Raw genomic sequence first — 15,941 nt, 5'->3', positions numbered from 1 at the left:
AATTTAGAAAAAAAGTGTGCTTGTGTAGAAAAGCAAACTGCCAGCGCATGTCAACTTCTGCATAGCCATCTCTTTAGGCATCTATCTATTGCCTTATGTTATATCAATAATGTAGCATCTGTGACTCTGAAAAAAAAAATACTGACCCCACTGATGAAGTCAATAGCAAAACTCCCATTAACTTCAATGTGGTCTAGGTTTCATACCTGAGATGAAATGGCCTATAGATGGATGCGGCTTTGGGGATAGAGTGAGGGTTTATTGGAAATGGCTATTTCTACATATTTCATTATTTTTCTTCCTGTATATCTGGTGCTAATGTCAGGATTTTACATCTGTAGGGTGCTGCATCTCTAGATGTTGACTCCCAGCACCACTGCAGAGAGGGGAAAGGAGCACCCTCCCCTGGATGCCACTTGGCAGTGCCAATGGGTGTCCATGCTATTTGTGCAGCATTATGCAGTGTGGCCATGTGAAGGAGAAGGCTGTGCAAGGCACTGCCTGCACAGAGACACCCAGCAGCTCCAGATACAATGGTACAGAGGTGGCCCTGGAGAACCATAGCAATCAAGAGTCACACATCACACCATTGGATACCCTAGAACCATTTTGCATTCCAGTGGTACAAAGTTATCCTAAAGGCAGTGATGTCACTTCCCTATTTGGGTCTTACCCCAGTGTAAATAGGGGACACTCCATCTTGCTTAGAGCCAAGGAAATGTCTGTGTGTGGTCCCCCTACTTCCCCCCCCCCAAAAAAAAACCTCCTGGGATAGGGGCTTTCTGGAGGAAAACTAGAGCAGTGCAACACTGTGCTTATTTTTGGCCTCCTATGACTTCTCTGGAACTGTGGGCAGTGCTGACTAAGAGCAGCCTTGAGGCAAATCTAACATACAACAGCAACTGGACTTGCTGCTGGCAACATGGAAAATAGAGAAGGCAAACAGGGGGCTTAGATACATCTTTCACTCTTTCAACATTCCTGAATTGATGCACTGTGGCCATGCCATGGTATCCTAATAAAAGCTGAGAGATGTGTAGTTCAAACGTTTCTGCTGGATCTCATACTCCTGATATTGCTAGCAAACCATCCAACATCCTTTTGGGCTCTGTCTACATTGGCACCCCTTTCCGGAAAAGGGATGCTAATGAGACACTTCGGAATTGCAAATTCCGCGCGGGATTTAAATATCCCCCACGGCATTTGCATGAACATGGCTGCCACTTTTTTCCGGCTCGGGTTTTGCCGGAGAAAAGCGCCAGTCTAGACGGGATCTTGAGGAAAATAAGCCCTTTTCCGGAAGATCCCTTATTCCTACAGGATCTTCCGGAAAAGGGCTTATTTTCCGCAAGATCCCGTCTAGACTGGTGCTTTTCTCCGGCAAAACCCCGAGCCGGAAAAAAGCAGCAGCCATGTTCATGCAAATGCCGCGGGGGATATTTAAATCCCCCGCGGAATTTGCAATTCCAAAGTGTCTCATTAGCATCCCTTTTTCGGAAAGGGGTGCCAATGTAGACACAGCCTTGGTGTTTTTAATTCTGATAGTAATCATAGGACTGGAAGGGAGCCCAAGAGATCATCTAATCCAGCTGGGGGAGGCTCTGGGAGAGGGCTATATACAGAGGAAGCTGGCTATTTAAAATTTTGCAGTATTAATTTTCTTTTTATTTGACTTCATATTAAATAAATACTTAAAGTTATATATATTTGTTAATAACTTGGGTGCCACAGTGACTCACATCCAAACAAGTGCACACGACCTCAATATTGGTGCACAAGACAAAACTCACTCTGCTCATGGATGGAAAATCTTAGAAGAAACACTGGTACCAACTCTGATTTGAATTAGTCTTCCAAAAATATTTCTAGTAAGCTTTACTATTAATGTTTTATACTCAGAGACATCTTTCACTTACAGAGATGGGAACCTTTTTTGGGTTGGGGGCCACTGACCCACAAAAAAAAACCCCAAACCCCTCACTGACATGGCCCCTGATTGAGAAGGATGAAGACACTCCCCACATTCCCCTCACACACCAGAGCCTATAGGGGCCCAAGCTAGTAGATTTTCTGCACTGCAGCGCCACGGGGAAAAGGCGGGGGTTAGGGGCTGGAGAACCAGTGCAGATTCCCTAAAGTTTTGAGAGCTGAATCCAGGCAAGCCAGGGGCCACATCTGGCCCCAGGCCTTAGGTTCCCCATGCCTGACTTAGAGCAAGAAGAGATAATGACTCAAGTATCAAAGGTCCTGGTTCCATTGAAGATATTAGAAAACTGAGTAGCATTTTAAATAGGCTACATTATGTATATCTAATCTGATTCTGAATCCCTGGTCTCATACAAGTCTATAGATGCCTCTGCTTCTGTTTAATCACTTTGATTCATAGATGTTTAAGTCAGAAAGAATCAATATGCTTTTTCTAATGTGACCTTCTGTATAGCACAGGCCATAGACATAATTCACAGACTTTTGCCAAATTAGTAATTAATGTGCAGTTGTTTATGACTGATCGATAAAATCTAGCTTAAAAGCTGAGATAAGATAATCAATCAAGGTGAAAGTTTACTGTATCAGGATAAATGATGGAACTGTTAAATAGCACATAATTTTTTATCAGCCTTACAGGGGAGTGCAGATCACCACAAAGGGTCCTCTGATCTTGAGCTTGTTTTTCTCCAATAGCCTGTCAGAAAGAGTATCTGATTATAATGAAGTGTGGTGCAAGATTCTTGTTTCCCTGATGGTAATTTCTTTCGCTTGGGTATTCTTGATGAATCACTGCATATAGAGCAACAATGGGCAACTAATGAGTAGGCTGCATGCGTGGCCCTCCTTTATCTCAGAGGGCCACAAGGTGGAAATCGAATGTATTTTCTAACCATGACTCCCAAGAATAAGATTAAATACATTGCACTTGATTGTCCTTCTTTAATATGTCTTTTCAACACAAATCAAATTGCTGTCAAAAGTAACATCAAGAAGTGGAAGGAGCGCCCAGCTCTTACAAGTTATGTGTAATCAGCATGCACCTCATACATGTTCTTGCTTTAAATGTCTGTCACTTCTCATTTTGCCAAGGGCTTCTCTTCCTCTGCTCCATGTTCCACCCCGACTCCACCCCTGCCCAACCTCCCTTCCTCAAGCACCTGTCCCTTCCCCTCTTCTCCCTCCCAGCATTTCCAGAGCAGTGTGAATTGGCTGATTCGTGCCCTATCCCTGCTTCTCCCCTTCCTTCCCAGAGCTGGAACACAGTGAATCAGCTGATTCATGGGATTCAAGCTCTAGGAGGAAGGAGGAAGAAGGGAAGGGGCGTGCAAGATGCACAGGGAGAGAGAGCAGAGGGCAGTGCAAAGGCCAGACATAGAACCACAATGGGCCGCATGCAGGCCATGGTGGATGAATGAGAGCCATAAAACAAACTAAAAGCCACAGAGCCTAGCTTGGCCACTACAGCTTCACTCCTTACCACTCCCATGGGATACAAGAGTGGTGGCATCAAGGTCCCAGACTCATGACCCTCCAAAATGGAACATGACCATAAATTGTAATGTAAGGGGTGGGACTAGAGCATGCACTCAAGGGTGGAGTTTCGAGGCAGCGGGGGGAGGGGGACAGCTGCCGTGCGTACTGGGACTTAGATTCTGTGCATGCCTCTCACTTCTGGCCAGTGAAGGGAGGGGGCAGGGGTGTAAATCAAAGAAGCCAAGTACTTTCCCCTTGCTCCCTTATTCCAGGGGACCGGGAAGAAAAGCAAGCAGCGTCCTGCTGCTGCCTCCTCTCCCGCTCCCCGCTCTCTTGAAACTTCACCCTTGCATGCACTGCAGGTAAATTTGGGCTGCTAAGGAGGAGGAGGCTGGAATAGGAACACCTGGACACTTGTGGTGCTAGAGTTATGGATATGCTTGCTTGAAACTAACTTCAATGCACGTCACATTGCATGCACTTCAGACTTCCTGTCTTCCGCTTTCTATCTGTGCAACAAGGACTATAGGAGGAAAGGAAGGGAAAGCCCTCTAGCAGCATGCAGGAGGCTTCTTCATTAATGCTCTAAAGGATCTCAAGTTTAGGAGACGTTTTGATTGAATATTTTAAAGTTTACTGTACCACCCATACAGCAGAGATCAATTACTTTACCATTTTCCCTTTGAATGTACAGTCGGCATTGAGCCTCTACATTCTAGAACAGCAGTTCTCAAACTTCATTGTATGGCGACTCCCTTCTGACAAAAGCACAATATAACCTTAATATTTGGGGGGACAGAAGCCTGAGCCTGATCAACCCCCTCCATCCTATGCAGAAGCCCAAGGGGTTTAGTCCCAGGCAGGGGGGCCTGTAACCTGACACCTTCCTCTCAGGGCTGAAACCCTTGGGCTTCAGCTTTAACCCTGGATGGTGGTGCTCGGGATTTGGCTTCAGCCCAGGACCCTAGCAAGTCTAAAGCCAGCCATGGTGACCCTTTTAAAGTGGGGTTGCCACCTACTTTGGTGTCCCGAACCACAGTTTGAGAATCCCTGTTTTAGAAAAATCTGAACAATCCCTCTCATTAGTTGCTGCAGCTCTCCCTAGTTTATCTTGATGCATTTGTGATGCCATCAGACTGATCTTTGAATAATATATTGCCTTTGTCTTCTACTGTCAGAGACCAGTTCTCATCTGTGCTCACTACACATAGCTAGGGCCCTACCAAATTCGCAGCCAGGCAAAGTGTGTCATGGACCATGAAATCTAGTGTCCTCCTGTGAAATGTGGCCTTTTCATGCTTTTACCCTATTCTATACAGATTTCATGGGGGAGACCAGCTTTTCTCAAATTGGAGGTTCTGACCAAAAAAAGGGAGATGCAGGGAGATCATAAGGCTATTTTAAGAGGGTCATGGTGTTGCCACCTATATTTCTACACTGCCTTCAGAGCTGGGCATCTGGAGAGAGGTGGTTATAATGTTGGTCAAATGCCCAGCTGAAGGCAGGACCCTGGAAAGATCAGTGTAGAAGAGTGGCAATACCTTACCCATTGTCGTCCTTACTTCTGTTCTGCTGCCTTCAGACCTGGATAACCAGAGTAGCAGATGCTAAGAGCCCAGCTCTACAGGCAGCAGCACAGAAGTAAGGGTGGCAACACCATACCATGACATCTGTTCTTTTGCACTGCTGCTGCCGCTGGTTGCTCTGCCTTCAGAACTCGATTCCTGGCCAGCAGCAGCCACTTTACAGCAGCTCAGCTCTGAAGGCAATGCTGCTACCTTCAGCTGTGCAGAAGTAAGTGTAGCAATACACAGTCCCCATACAATAAATTGGTGAGCCCTGCAAAATTCCTCTTTGGGTCAAGACCCCTACAATTACAAAGACATGAAATTTCAGATATAAATATCTGAAATAATGAAATTTACCATTTAAAAATTCTATGACTGTGAAATTGACCAGAATGGACCATGAATTTGGTAGAGCCTTATACATAGCCATTGATTAAAATGAGCTGTTATCCATTTCTTTCAATGGGCATAGTAGACTCTGAGGCATTCATGGCAGCATACAAACTGTTTGAAGTTGATCTCTGGGGACAGTCACATGCAAAATGCAACATCTCATTAGGATGAATTTTCCCAGGGCAAATAATTCTTCCGGACTTTTTTGAGAGGACAATTGGACATTTACTTCTGTGTCTCTTGAATGAAGGTGGCGGAAACCACTCCAGAGAGAATGACCCAGCACTCTATGAAGGATTTGTGTCCCAACTTTTGCCTCCTTAGGCAAGCATATGCTTATTTTAGCATTTAACCTTTCAAACAGCCTGGGTGAGATTGTGAGGAATTACCTCATATTTAAAGTTCTAAGTACTGTATTGTAAATTCCCCTCTTCACTAGCATGTATCTTCTGACTGAACTGCATAGTGGTTAGACTGGATGACCCTTGCAGTCCCTCCTAACCCTATGGTTCTATGACTATGTCAACCAGCTAACCTTGTCCTGTTCATAAACACACAGTTATCTGGACTGTTTTTAGAGACTGGAGGTTGCTACACAGTCTGGATCCTGACCTACAGCCTCTCCAAGTTTGAGAGTGTTTGAGTTCAGGCAGTTTGGGGTCCCCCACCCTGACCCGAGACCACACTTAGGATCCTAGGATTAGAAGAGACCACAAGGGTCATCTCATCTATGCCCTCCCCCCCACCCCACCACCAAGATGCAGGATTTGGGATGACTAAACCATCCAAATCAGATGGGCAACCCTTTTGAAAACCTCTAGTGAAGGAGCTAGTGGAGAGCAACCTGTGGTCCATGGGCCCTCAGAGTTCTATGTGAGGCCTGTGAGACATTTTGTTTACCATTGCCCACATGTAGGGTTGCCAGATTCCACTGGTTTCTGTCCATGTACTGGTACTACTAAAATGACACACACATAAAGCAAAGCCACCTGAAGTGAGGTATGTGGATTGCACACAACATTGACTGTGAGAACTGTCAAAGTGACGACATGGTTCAATTGGCACACCCCACAAATTCTAAGCACCCAAGTGCAATTAGCAAAACTACCCTATCCTAGGACACCACGTTGGTTACAACAATGATGCAGCCCACTGAGATAAAGGAGGACTACTGACAGGGGGCAGGGCAAATGGGGCAGATGGCCCTGGGCCCAGTGATTCAAAGCAACCCGGAGCCTCGAGCCCTTTACTGCACGTTCCAGGCAGCTCTTTTCTCTGCCTGGGAAAGCAGGGGTACTTCACAGTGTGCTCTAGTCAGCACTGGGGAGGGGAGGGTGCCCCAGTCTGGGCAGCACTGTGCGCTGGTTGCCCTCAGCCCCACTCCTTCCAGGAGTGCAGAGCCAGTCCCTCCACCTTGCCCAGGGGTCCAGTGTGGCTATTGGTTCCCTTGAGGGCCACTTATGTGGCCTACTCACTGATACATTGTCCATCACTGTTCTATGACTTTCTTAGACAATCTGTTCCATAGTTCTACTGTTCTTATAAGCAGCAAGTTTTTTCCTCAGATTTACTCTAAGGGTACGTCTACACTACAACGTTAATTCGAACTAACTTAGTTCGAATTAGTTAATTCAAACTAAGCTAATTCAAACTAACGGATACAGACTAAAAAACTAGTTCGAAATAGCGTTTTGCTAATTCGAACTAGCATGTCCACATTAAGTGGACCCTGAACCAGGCTTAAGGATGGCCGGAAGCAGTACTGGCAGGGCATCAGAGGAGGACTTAGAGCGTGGAGATGCTGTCTCAGGCTAGCCGAGGGCTGTGCTTAAAGGGTCCCAACCCCCACCCTGGACAGACAGTTCTCAGGGGTGCCCCGCTTGCAAAGCAGTCCTGGCTTGGATTGCCCGGAGTACCCACACTGGGCACATCACAGCACTCGGCCATCAGACCGGCTGCACTTGCCGCAGGCTGCCATCTGGGGAGAGGAGGCAATTGGGGGGCTGCAGGAGAGCTTCCACCCCAGAAGCCCGCAGAGCCAGCCCAGTCCTCCCCATCAGGGGCGCATACCCCATTCCTCCCTCACCTCCTTCCACTTACCCTTCCCTAGCCCCTCTTCTTGATGTACAAAATAAAGGACAATTGTGTTCAAAAATTGAATTTGTCTTTATTGAACAAAACTGGGGGAGACTGGGAAAAGGAGGTGGGAGAGGGGAAGAGAGAGGCTGGGAGAGGGGAGGGCAACTACAATGATCAGGGGTTGGGAACAGGTCCCATATGAAGAGAAGCTAAAGAGACTGGGACTTTTCAGCTTAGAAAAGAGGAGACGGAGGGGGGACAGGATAGAGGTCTCTAAAAGCAGGAGTTGGGTGGAGAGGGTGCATACAGAAAAGTTCTTCATTAGTTCCCATAAAGAAGGACTAGAGGACACCAAAGGAAAGGAATTGGTAGCAGGCTTCAAACTAGTAACAGAAAGTTGTTCTTCACAAAGCAAAGAGTCAACCTGTGGAACTCCTTGCTGCAGGAGGCTGTGAAGGCTAGAACTAGAGCAGAGTTTTAAAGGAAGTGAGATCAAGTCATGGAGGTTGGGTCCATGGAGTGGTGTCCTTGCCCAAGGTTTGTGGAAGGCTGGAGAGGGATGGCACGAGACAAATGGCTTGGTCACTGTCTTCGGTCCATCCCCTCCAAGGTCCCTAGGGTTGGCCGCTGTCGGCAGACAGGCTACTGGGCTAGATGGACCTTTGGTCTGACCCAGTACGGCCATTGTAAGCTCAGGGCTCAGGGTCGGGGGTCTCAGTGGTCCACATTGATTTTCATGCACACCTGCTCCTGAGTGGCCAGGCTGGCAGCTCTCCTGCCCTAGCTGGCCACTTTCCTGTGCCTAGTGCGGAGGTCGTGGACGAGGTCCACGATGTCCGCACTAGCCCAGGCGGGTGCCCGCCTCTTGCGGTCCCGGGCAAGCTCCCGGGAGCCACCAGCCTGGTCCCGGGAAGAGGGGGAAGGCTGGGGGGCATCGGGTGGGTGGCTCGATCCGTGCCTGGTGCAGGGTCTGCTGGCTGGGTGCTGGCAGGCTTGCACCTGGCACGGGCACTGTAGCCAGCCCGTGCCCCTTTAAGGGATCCGGGGCCGGGAGGGGGGCAATAGAGTTTCCCAGGTGTTGGCCAGAGTGGCCACCAGGGAAACCTGGGGAGGGCTAGCCTCCCACTAGTTCGAATTAAGGGTCTACACAGCCCTTAATTCGAACTAATTAGTTCGAACTAGGCTTAATCCTAGTGGAATGAGGATTACCTAGTTCAAACTAAGCGCTCCGTTAGTTCGAATTAAATTCGAACTAACGGAGCGCTAGTGTAGCGCCTATGAAAGTTAGTTTGAACTAACTTTGTAGTGTAGACATACCCTAAATGAGCTATGCTGAAGTTTGACCCCATTGTCTCTTGTCCTACTCTCTGTTGCAAGACAAAACTTTTCTCCATTTTTGTTATGGCAGCCTTTCAAGTATTTATGTACTGCCCCTTATCTTCTTCTTTTCTAAACTAAACATGAGGGGCTCGTCTACACTGGCCCCTTTTCCGGAAGGGGCATGTAAATTTCATGAGTCGTAGTAGGGAAATGCGCGGGGGATTTAAATATCCCCCGCGGCATTTAAATAAAAATGTCCGCCGCTTTTTTCCGGCTTTTAAAAAAGCCGGAAAAGAGCGTCTACACTGGCCCCGATCCTCCGGAAAAAGTGCCCTTTTCCGGAGGCTCTTATTCCTACTTCAAAGGGCACTTTTTCCGGAGGATCGGGGCCAGTGTAGACGCTCTTTTCCGGCTTTTTTAAAAGCCGGAAAAAAGCGGCGGACATTTTTATTTAAATGCCGCGGGGGATATTTAAATCCCCCGCGCATTTCCCTACTACGACTCATGAAATTTACATGCCCCTTCCGGAAAAGGGACCAGTGTAGACGTAGCCATGCAGTCCCTTCAGCCTCGGCTTGTGTGGCTTGTATTCCATCCCTTTGATCATCTTTGCTGCTTGTCTTTGGATCCTTACTAGTTTCTCTACATCTTTTCCTTGCATTGGTGACCAAAATTGGACACAGTACTCCAGCTAAGGCCTGTTAGGCCCTAACCAGCACCAAATTGAGTGTTTTTTATCACTTTCGGTGACTTGCATATGATGCCTCTCTTAATGCAATCCAAACCTTGTATCTTTTTTTTTCAACAGTATTGCATTGCAGTATTGCATGGACTAAGGTTACCATACACCACAACTCTCAGATCCTTCTCTGCAGTGCTACTGCCAAGCCAATTAGCCCTATTTTGTATTTATGCATTTAGTTTTTCTTTCCTGCCTGTAGCACCTTATCTTTGTCTTTGTTGAAAGTCAGTTAGTAGTCTACAATCTAGTTCTCCAATTTATCCAGATCTCTCTGAATTTTAGCTCTATCCTCCAGAGTGTTAGCAACCCCCTGCCCTCCAGCTTGGGTCTCCTCTGGAAACTTGATCTTATCAAACTGTGCTATGCTGTTGTACAGTATATTTGATAAGATCAGCTAGTAACACTGAAGCGGTATATTTTTTTAGAAGCAGGCTAACCGGCCTGTGAAAAGGCGGGGGAAGGATTTGAAGCCGTGCCCTGCTTCCCAGCAGCTCAGAAATGCAGCTCAGAAATGGGCCAGGAGTCTGGCAGTGACGCAAAAAGCGAGTCCCTGGTGACTTGAATTCCGCTGGCCGGGGAAGCGGCCGAACAATCCTCCACAGCAGGCAGCTGGGCAGGGGAAAGCCAAGTGCCGCCCCCCTACTGTGATCTCCCCGGCCCCATCTGTTGCCCGCCCGAGCGGCCCATTGACGCCTGACAAAGAGCCGCCTCCGCGCCGCCCCGCAGCAGCATCCCAGGTACCAAGGTGGGCGGGGGAGGCGCGGGGGAGGAGGCGGGGAAGGAGGGAGCGAAAAGCTGCCGCCGGAGAGAACGCGCCGACTCTAGCGCCAAGTCGCTGGCTGCCGAGCGGCGCCGCTGATTGGCGGGGCCCGCCGCGGGAGCCCCCCCGCCGGCCGCGCCTGATTGGCCGGATTGTAAAAATGTGTCTCAGGGCGCCAGAATAGAAGCTTTAGCGCCGAAGTGGCATCTCCGGCCGGGCAGCGGCGGCGGCAGCGGCTGGGCACCGGGCTCTCTCCTCTCCCCTCCCGTCGCTGCCCCGATGCACCCGCCGCCTCGCGGCTGCTCCGGAGTGCGTGGCGCGGTGTGCGAGAGCCGGGCAGGGCTGCGCCCCAGAGGTAAGCGCTGTGGAGCCCGGGGCGGGGGGCGGCCCCCCAATACAGCCCCAGCCACGTTAGGCATGTTCCGCTCTCCCCCCTGCCGCTACATGCTGGGGGGGGGGATTTTGTGAGGGGGGGGAGGCTGCTCTGCGCCTCCAGCTGCGTCAGCAGGTACAAGTTTCCCTCCTTCCCCCGCCTTTCATGCCGGTGGACTTGGCGGGAGGGGGGAGGTCAGTGCCAGGGGCAGCCAGGCACACCTCCCGCCCCGCCTGCTGCTGCAGAGTGCGCGGGGCTCTGGCGAGCTCTGCCCGCCTGGGGCTGGCCGCCCCTCTGCTGTCCCATTCATTCAAAGCCGCGATTCCTCCAGGTTCTTTGCGCCAAAACTAACTGCCCCGAAGGAGACCCCGAGCGCTGCTGACTCAGTCGCCACCAGCTTCCCCCCCGAGCTGCGTGAGCTCGCTCAGCCGCCTTCTCTCCCCCCGCACCGCAGCCAAGTCCCAACGGGGTTCATTTTACAGCAAATCTCACAGAAAGGCTGATTCCTGGGGCTAAGGCTGTGAGATCTTGACAGTCACAGCAGGGCAACTGCAGGTTCACTTTTGGGGGATGGGAGGGAAGCTCTAGATTCGCCTCTGAAAATCGGGGAGGATTTGTTTTAACGAGATAATATCAAACTTCACTTGTGTAACTCTGTAACTTACAGATGGAGATAAGTTGCTTAACACTAAAAGACTTGATAAGTCCAAGACACACAGGAATTGATCTGGCAGATGAAGATGGGGAAAATGCACAAAAGGTGAGTAAATGGACAGTAGGGCAACACAAATACAGAATTTTGTTGCAAAATGTTTTCTCCCTTGAACTGTACTTTTCCAGGTATATGGCCTGTGGTAAGTTCTGAGCACATCACAAAATTGTACTGGCATTGTTAGAGATGAATATAACTACTGGTCTGTAACTATTTAAGAATTTAAAACTATTCTTAACAGGACGAGTGTCTAATTCCCATGTACATTTGAAATAAAGTCCAAAGTAGTATGTTTGCCCTCTTGAACACTAAGGCTGTGTCTAGACTACATGCCTCTGTCGCCAGAGGCATGTAGATTAGACACATAGGCAAAGGCAAATGAAGCCGCGATTTAAATGATCGCGGCTTCATTTACATTTACATGGCTGCCGCGCTGAGCCGACAAACAGCTGATCAGCTGTTTGTCCGCTCAGCGCGCTAGTCTGGACGTTCCCCTGCCAACATCAAAGCCCTTTGTCGGCAGCCCCGTTATTCCTCGTGGGATGAGGTTTACCGGGGCTGCCGACAAAGGGCTTTGATGTCAGCAGGGGAGCGTCCAGACTAGCGCGCTGAGCGGACAAACAGCTGATCAGCTGTTTGTCGGCTCAGCGCGGCAGCCATGTAAATGTAAATGAAGCCGCGATCATTTAAATTGCGGCTTCATTTGACTTTGCCAAACAAACAAATCTACATGGCTCTGTCGACGGAGCCATGTAGTTTAGACGTACCCTAAGACTAAAATATAATATTGTAATAGTCTTCCCTCTCCCTGCCATTTTAATTTCCTTCTTTCCCAGCTCAGTTGTCCCTGCCAACTTGTCAAGTTGATAATATGGGAATGGAAAACGGGACATCCGGGCTTTTACATTTTAATTGAAGACCCTTCCCCCATCCCTTTTCTCCTTTCAAGGAAATAGTCAAGAATTAAGTCAGAATTAATTAAAGAGGATATTAACATCACGTTTGCCACCTGAGGAAAGGATTACAAAATATGGAGTACACTGAGGGTACATGTACACTGCACGCTTATTTCGGAATAAGCTATTCCAGAAGAAATACTCTGAAATAGCTTATTTTGAAATAGCGCCTCTAAACTATAGGGAAGCCTTGAAATTAGTTGGAGTCAGGCTCCCCTAATGTGGATGCCCTACCTTGATTTAGAGCCCCAGGAAGTACGGGGGAATAAGTACTTTGAATGGCCCTGGGAAGGAATTATTTCAAAATAGCAAGCAGTGGTGTGTCCACACTACAGCTATTTTAAAATAGAAAATTCAGAAGAGGCGTTATTCCTCGTGGAATGAGGTTTACAGAAGCTGGAATAAGCTGTCCATTATTTTGAATTTTTTTCGAAATAACAATTGCTGTGTAGACACTTACATTGTTATTTCAAAATAACGGCCGTTATTCCAAAATAATGCTGCTGTATAGACACACCCTGAGACACAGTCACATGTGGTTGTGAAAGGATGCAGAAAGTACAGACTTAGATTAAGCAAGGTAAGACCCAGACAAAATAGTTTGAAACAGGTCCAAGGTGAGTAATGAGGCAGATGCGTTTGAAGATGTGCTTCCCATTTAGTCAGAAGCACATCATTTAAAAATCCCCTTCTGAGGGCATTTCTGCAAGCTTCCTGATGGCTTACTAGAAACTATAGAACGTACATGTTAGGAATTGGTTGTGTGCATTAAGGTTAAAAATCTATGCATTTGCATGTTTTAAAAGAAACTTTAAGGATTAGCAATGCTACTGTTCATCATTCCAGATGGATAGGACAGCTGCATCACAGCAATGGCTAGCATTTGAATAGATCTTAGCTGACAACTTGTCCACTTCACCTTGGTACTCTTAACTTTAATGGAACATTATACTATGTGCACAAAGCTAGCAGACTTCTCATCTGACAGTATAGTCTCATACTGAGACTTAATTGTACAAAAGATACTCCAGTAAAACAAATATAAAGCTATGTGACAGTTATCAAAATAAATGAACAAAACAGGAATAATGTCTCGATATAGCCACTTCACTTTATTTAATAATATGCAAAATTCAAAAATCTTCAGTAAATCCCCAGTAGGTGCAACATAGTGAAACTCTACCCAATTTTTTCACCTCCACTTTAAAAATTAGCAATAGCTATGTGCTACAGTCTTGTGAACTAATACATTAACACACCTAGTCCTGTGAAACTTGCTCATTTCCTATTCCTCTGACAATTTTAATTCCTATTTACATAACAAAAATAGTCCACTTGTCCCACATTCCCCTTGTACTTTCAACCCACCTTCTCTCCTTTGAGGAAGAAGCACCTCAGAATCTCTTCTTTTTGCCTCTTTACCCATACTTTGAATGCATATGGGTAACAGGGCAAATTTGGGTTCTAAGCCTCACAAGGAGCATATGAGACTGGGAGAATGGAAAAAATAAAAAGGGTTTTTTAAGATAAACTGGGAGAGGTGAGTTAGTGAAGAGGAAAAGATTTCAAGAGTAAGTAGAAGGCACATGTTCTGCACCCATTTACAGTGTCAGCCATTACTTATTGCTGCTCAGTGGAATGTTCGTATATCTGTGTGAATGAATGAGAGCTCAGAAGAATTACTTTCAAATAATGTGGTTGCTAGTTGTAAGTATCTGCTTTTGCTATAACTCCATTAGCACCATCCATAATGGAAAAACAACTTTTATATAAAGGTTTTTCCCATTTTAGATTGTGTTGAATCCTTGCCAAATTTGAAATTACAATTAAGTGGATTAATTATCCTGAACATGTGTACCAAGAAGCATCAAGGTCCCTACCTTGAATCCTTTTTGTCAGAGATTATTACATCACGGCACTTACCTAAAATTAAAAAAAATTTACATCCTTGTAGATAACCCAATTGGACATTTTAAAATTTTAGTTAATCATTCTGAATGATCTGAGCACATTGCCTTTTTTTGCTCTTGGGATGTCTATCCTCATCCCTAAATAGCAAACTATGGCAGGCTCTCGATTAGGAGCAATGACATCTGGCTAAATCTTTAGCTTTAAAATCCATTTTCGGTATTCCAATGAAATTGGATAAATTAGTGCAGTAATTTAAACAAAATTCCATGATGTTTCTTTGTCAATTATCTATAATTCTTGAGTCACTGAGAATTGAACAGAGCAATAGCTTTTAGTTAAAATTCATATGAAATATTTGCCTTTAGGTAATTGTTCCATCTTGTACACTTTTCTGTGAATGTAAGCCTTGCAGCGCCAACAATGAAAATGAAACTACTATTATAATGCTATCTACCCAAAAGCTTTATTGTGTATGTTTGGTTATGTTTTCAAAAATCATTTTGCAGGGATTTTAAAAACACCAGTAGTGTGAAGTGCAAGAATTTATGTTCCATTCAGGATAAACCCCACGAACACTACTTGACCGAGTAACTATTACAGGGTTTCATTTCTAGTCCTTACAGTTTAAGAAAACTTAACTGTGGTACCAAATGCTTGGCTTATTATAAGAACAGCAACTTGTAAAATATGATATTAATTTCTGGTTATCATTTTACTTTTGTAATCTTACCGCTCACTTCATCTGAGATACTTACAACCAGTATTTCATATTGCTAGCTCAAAAAATTGAGTCATTTGAAAATTGAGTCCATTTGAAAGCCAGAAACTGCCATTTTTAATCCACGTAAAGCATGAGAGAGAAGTTATTACATGGTAATCAGAATGATTCAATGCCTGACATGATCTCTCGGTGCTAGAAAAAATGTGGTAGCACTTTAGTACCAACAGCTTTCTCCAGGTACTGGCCAGGCCAGGATCAATGCATAAAATGCATAGCTAGATTCGGCTTACTTTACACTGAGTCACCGCAGCATCTACACTGCGGGAGGCTGACAGGAGCTCACGCTCCCTTTGGCTTCCTTACACGTCACAGAATGAGGAATACAGGGCGCTGGTGGGGGCTGCCCTCAGTATTCAGTGTGGGGGTCTACGCTTGACCCGCTAAACTGAATGCTAGAAGATCGACCTCCGAAGGGTTGATCTTCTCCATAGTGTATACAAGCCCTAACAAAAGAAAAATCCAGTGGTAGCTGGCAGGTTCGGTAAACAGATTAGATCCATTGACTTTACATTAACTGTGCTTGTTGTCTGGTCCACTGGGAATACTCTGTTATAGTAAAGGTAACCCAAGTATGGCAGTCATGTTTTTCTCATTCTCTTCATCTTGCTAGTGTAAGGTGAGAAACCTGTTCAACTAATGAAGTGAGAAAGTACCTATTGTTCAAAAGCAGCTTTTTGCACTAATTAAGGAATAACACTGATGCCTACTTTACTCAGTCGATCTAAATTAGCTGGAAGTTGGTCTGTAACACAACTTTTGTGGTGGGGCAAAGGGACAAAAGGGTAGTCGCTGTCTCAGTCCTGTATAAGAATATATGGTCAGAGGTAGGGAACCTAAGGCCCAGGGCCGGATGCAGCCCGCAGCTTGCTAGGATCCAGCCTTTG

At 46.5% G+C, this 15,941-nt stretch overlaps 1 protein-coding gene across 3 annotated transcripts in view; it reads left to right on the top strand.

Annotated features, from left to right (window-relative positions):
- Positions 1–10,089: 10,089 nt before the first annotated feature.
- Positions 10,090–15,941, top strand: part of E2F7 (E2F transcription factor 7) — a 28,230-nt gene continuing 22,378 nt past the window's right edge. For 2 of the 3 annotated variants that reach the window (XM_075932228.2, XM_075932215.2), the window contains exons 1-2: positions 10,353–10,679; positions 11,365–11,457. In XM_075932228.2, coding sequence (XP_075788343.2) covers positions 11,365–11,457 — 93 coding nt within the window. In that variant the 5' untranslated portion in view covers positions 10,353–10,679. Of the gene's footprint in view, positions 10,302–10,352; positions 10,680–11,364; positions 11,458–15,941 lie in introns of those variants that run through there. The other variant, XM_014571216.3, reaches the window with a different exon arrangement.

Source organism: Pelodiscus sinensis, chromosome 1 (assembly GCF_052426305.1).
Source record: "Pelodiscus sinensis isolate ZL-2025 chromosome 1, ASM5242630v1, whole genome shotgun sequence".
Classification (NCBI taxonomy): Eukaryota; Metazoa; Chordata; order Testudines; family Trionychidae; genus Pelodiscus; species Pelodiscus sinensis.
Note: the sequence above shows the minus strand (reverse complement) of the source record. Positions and strands in the feature narration are given on the sequence as shown.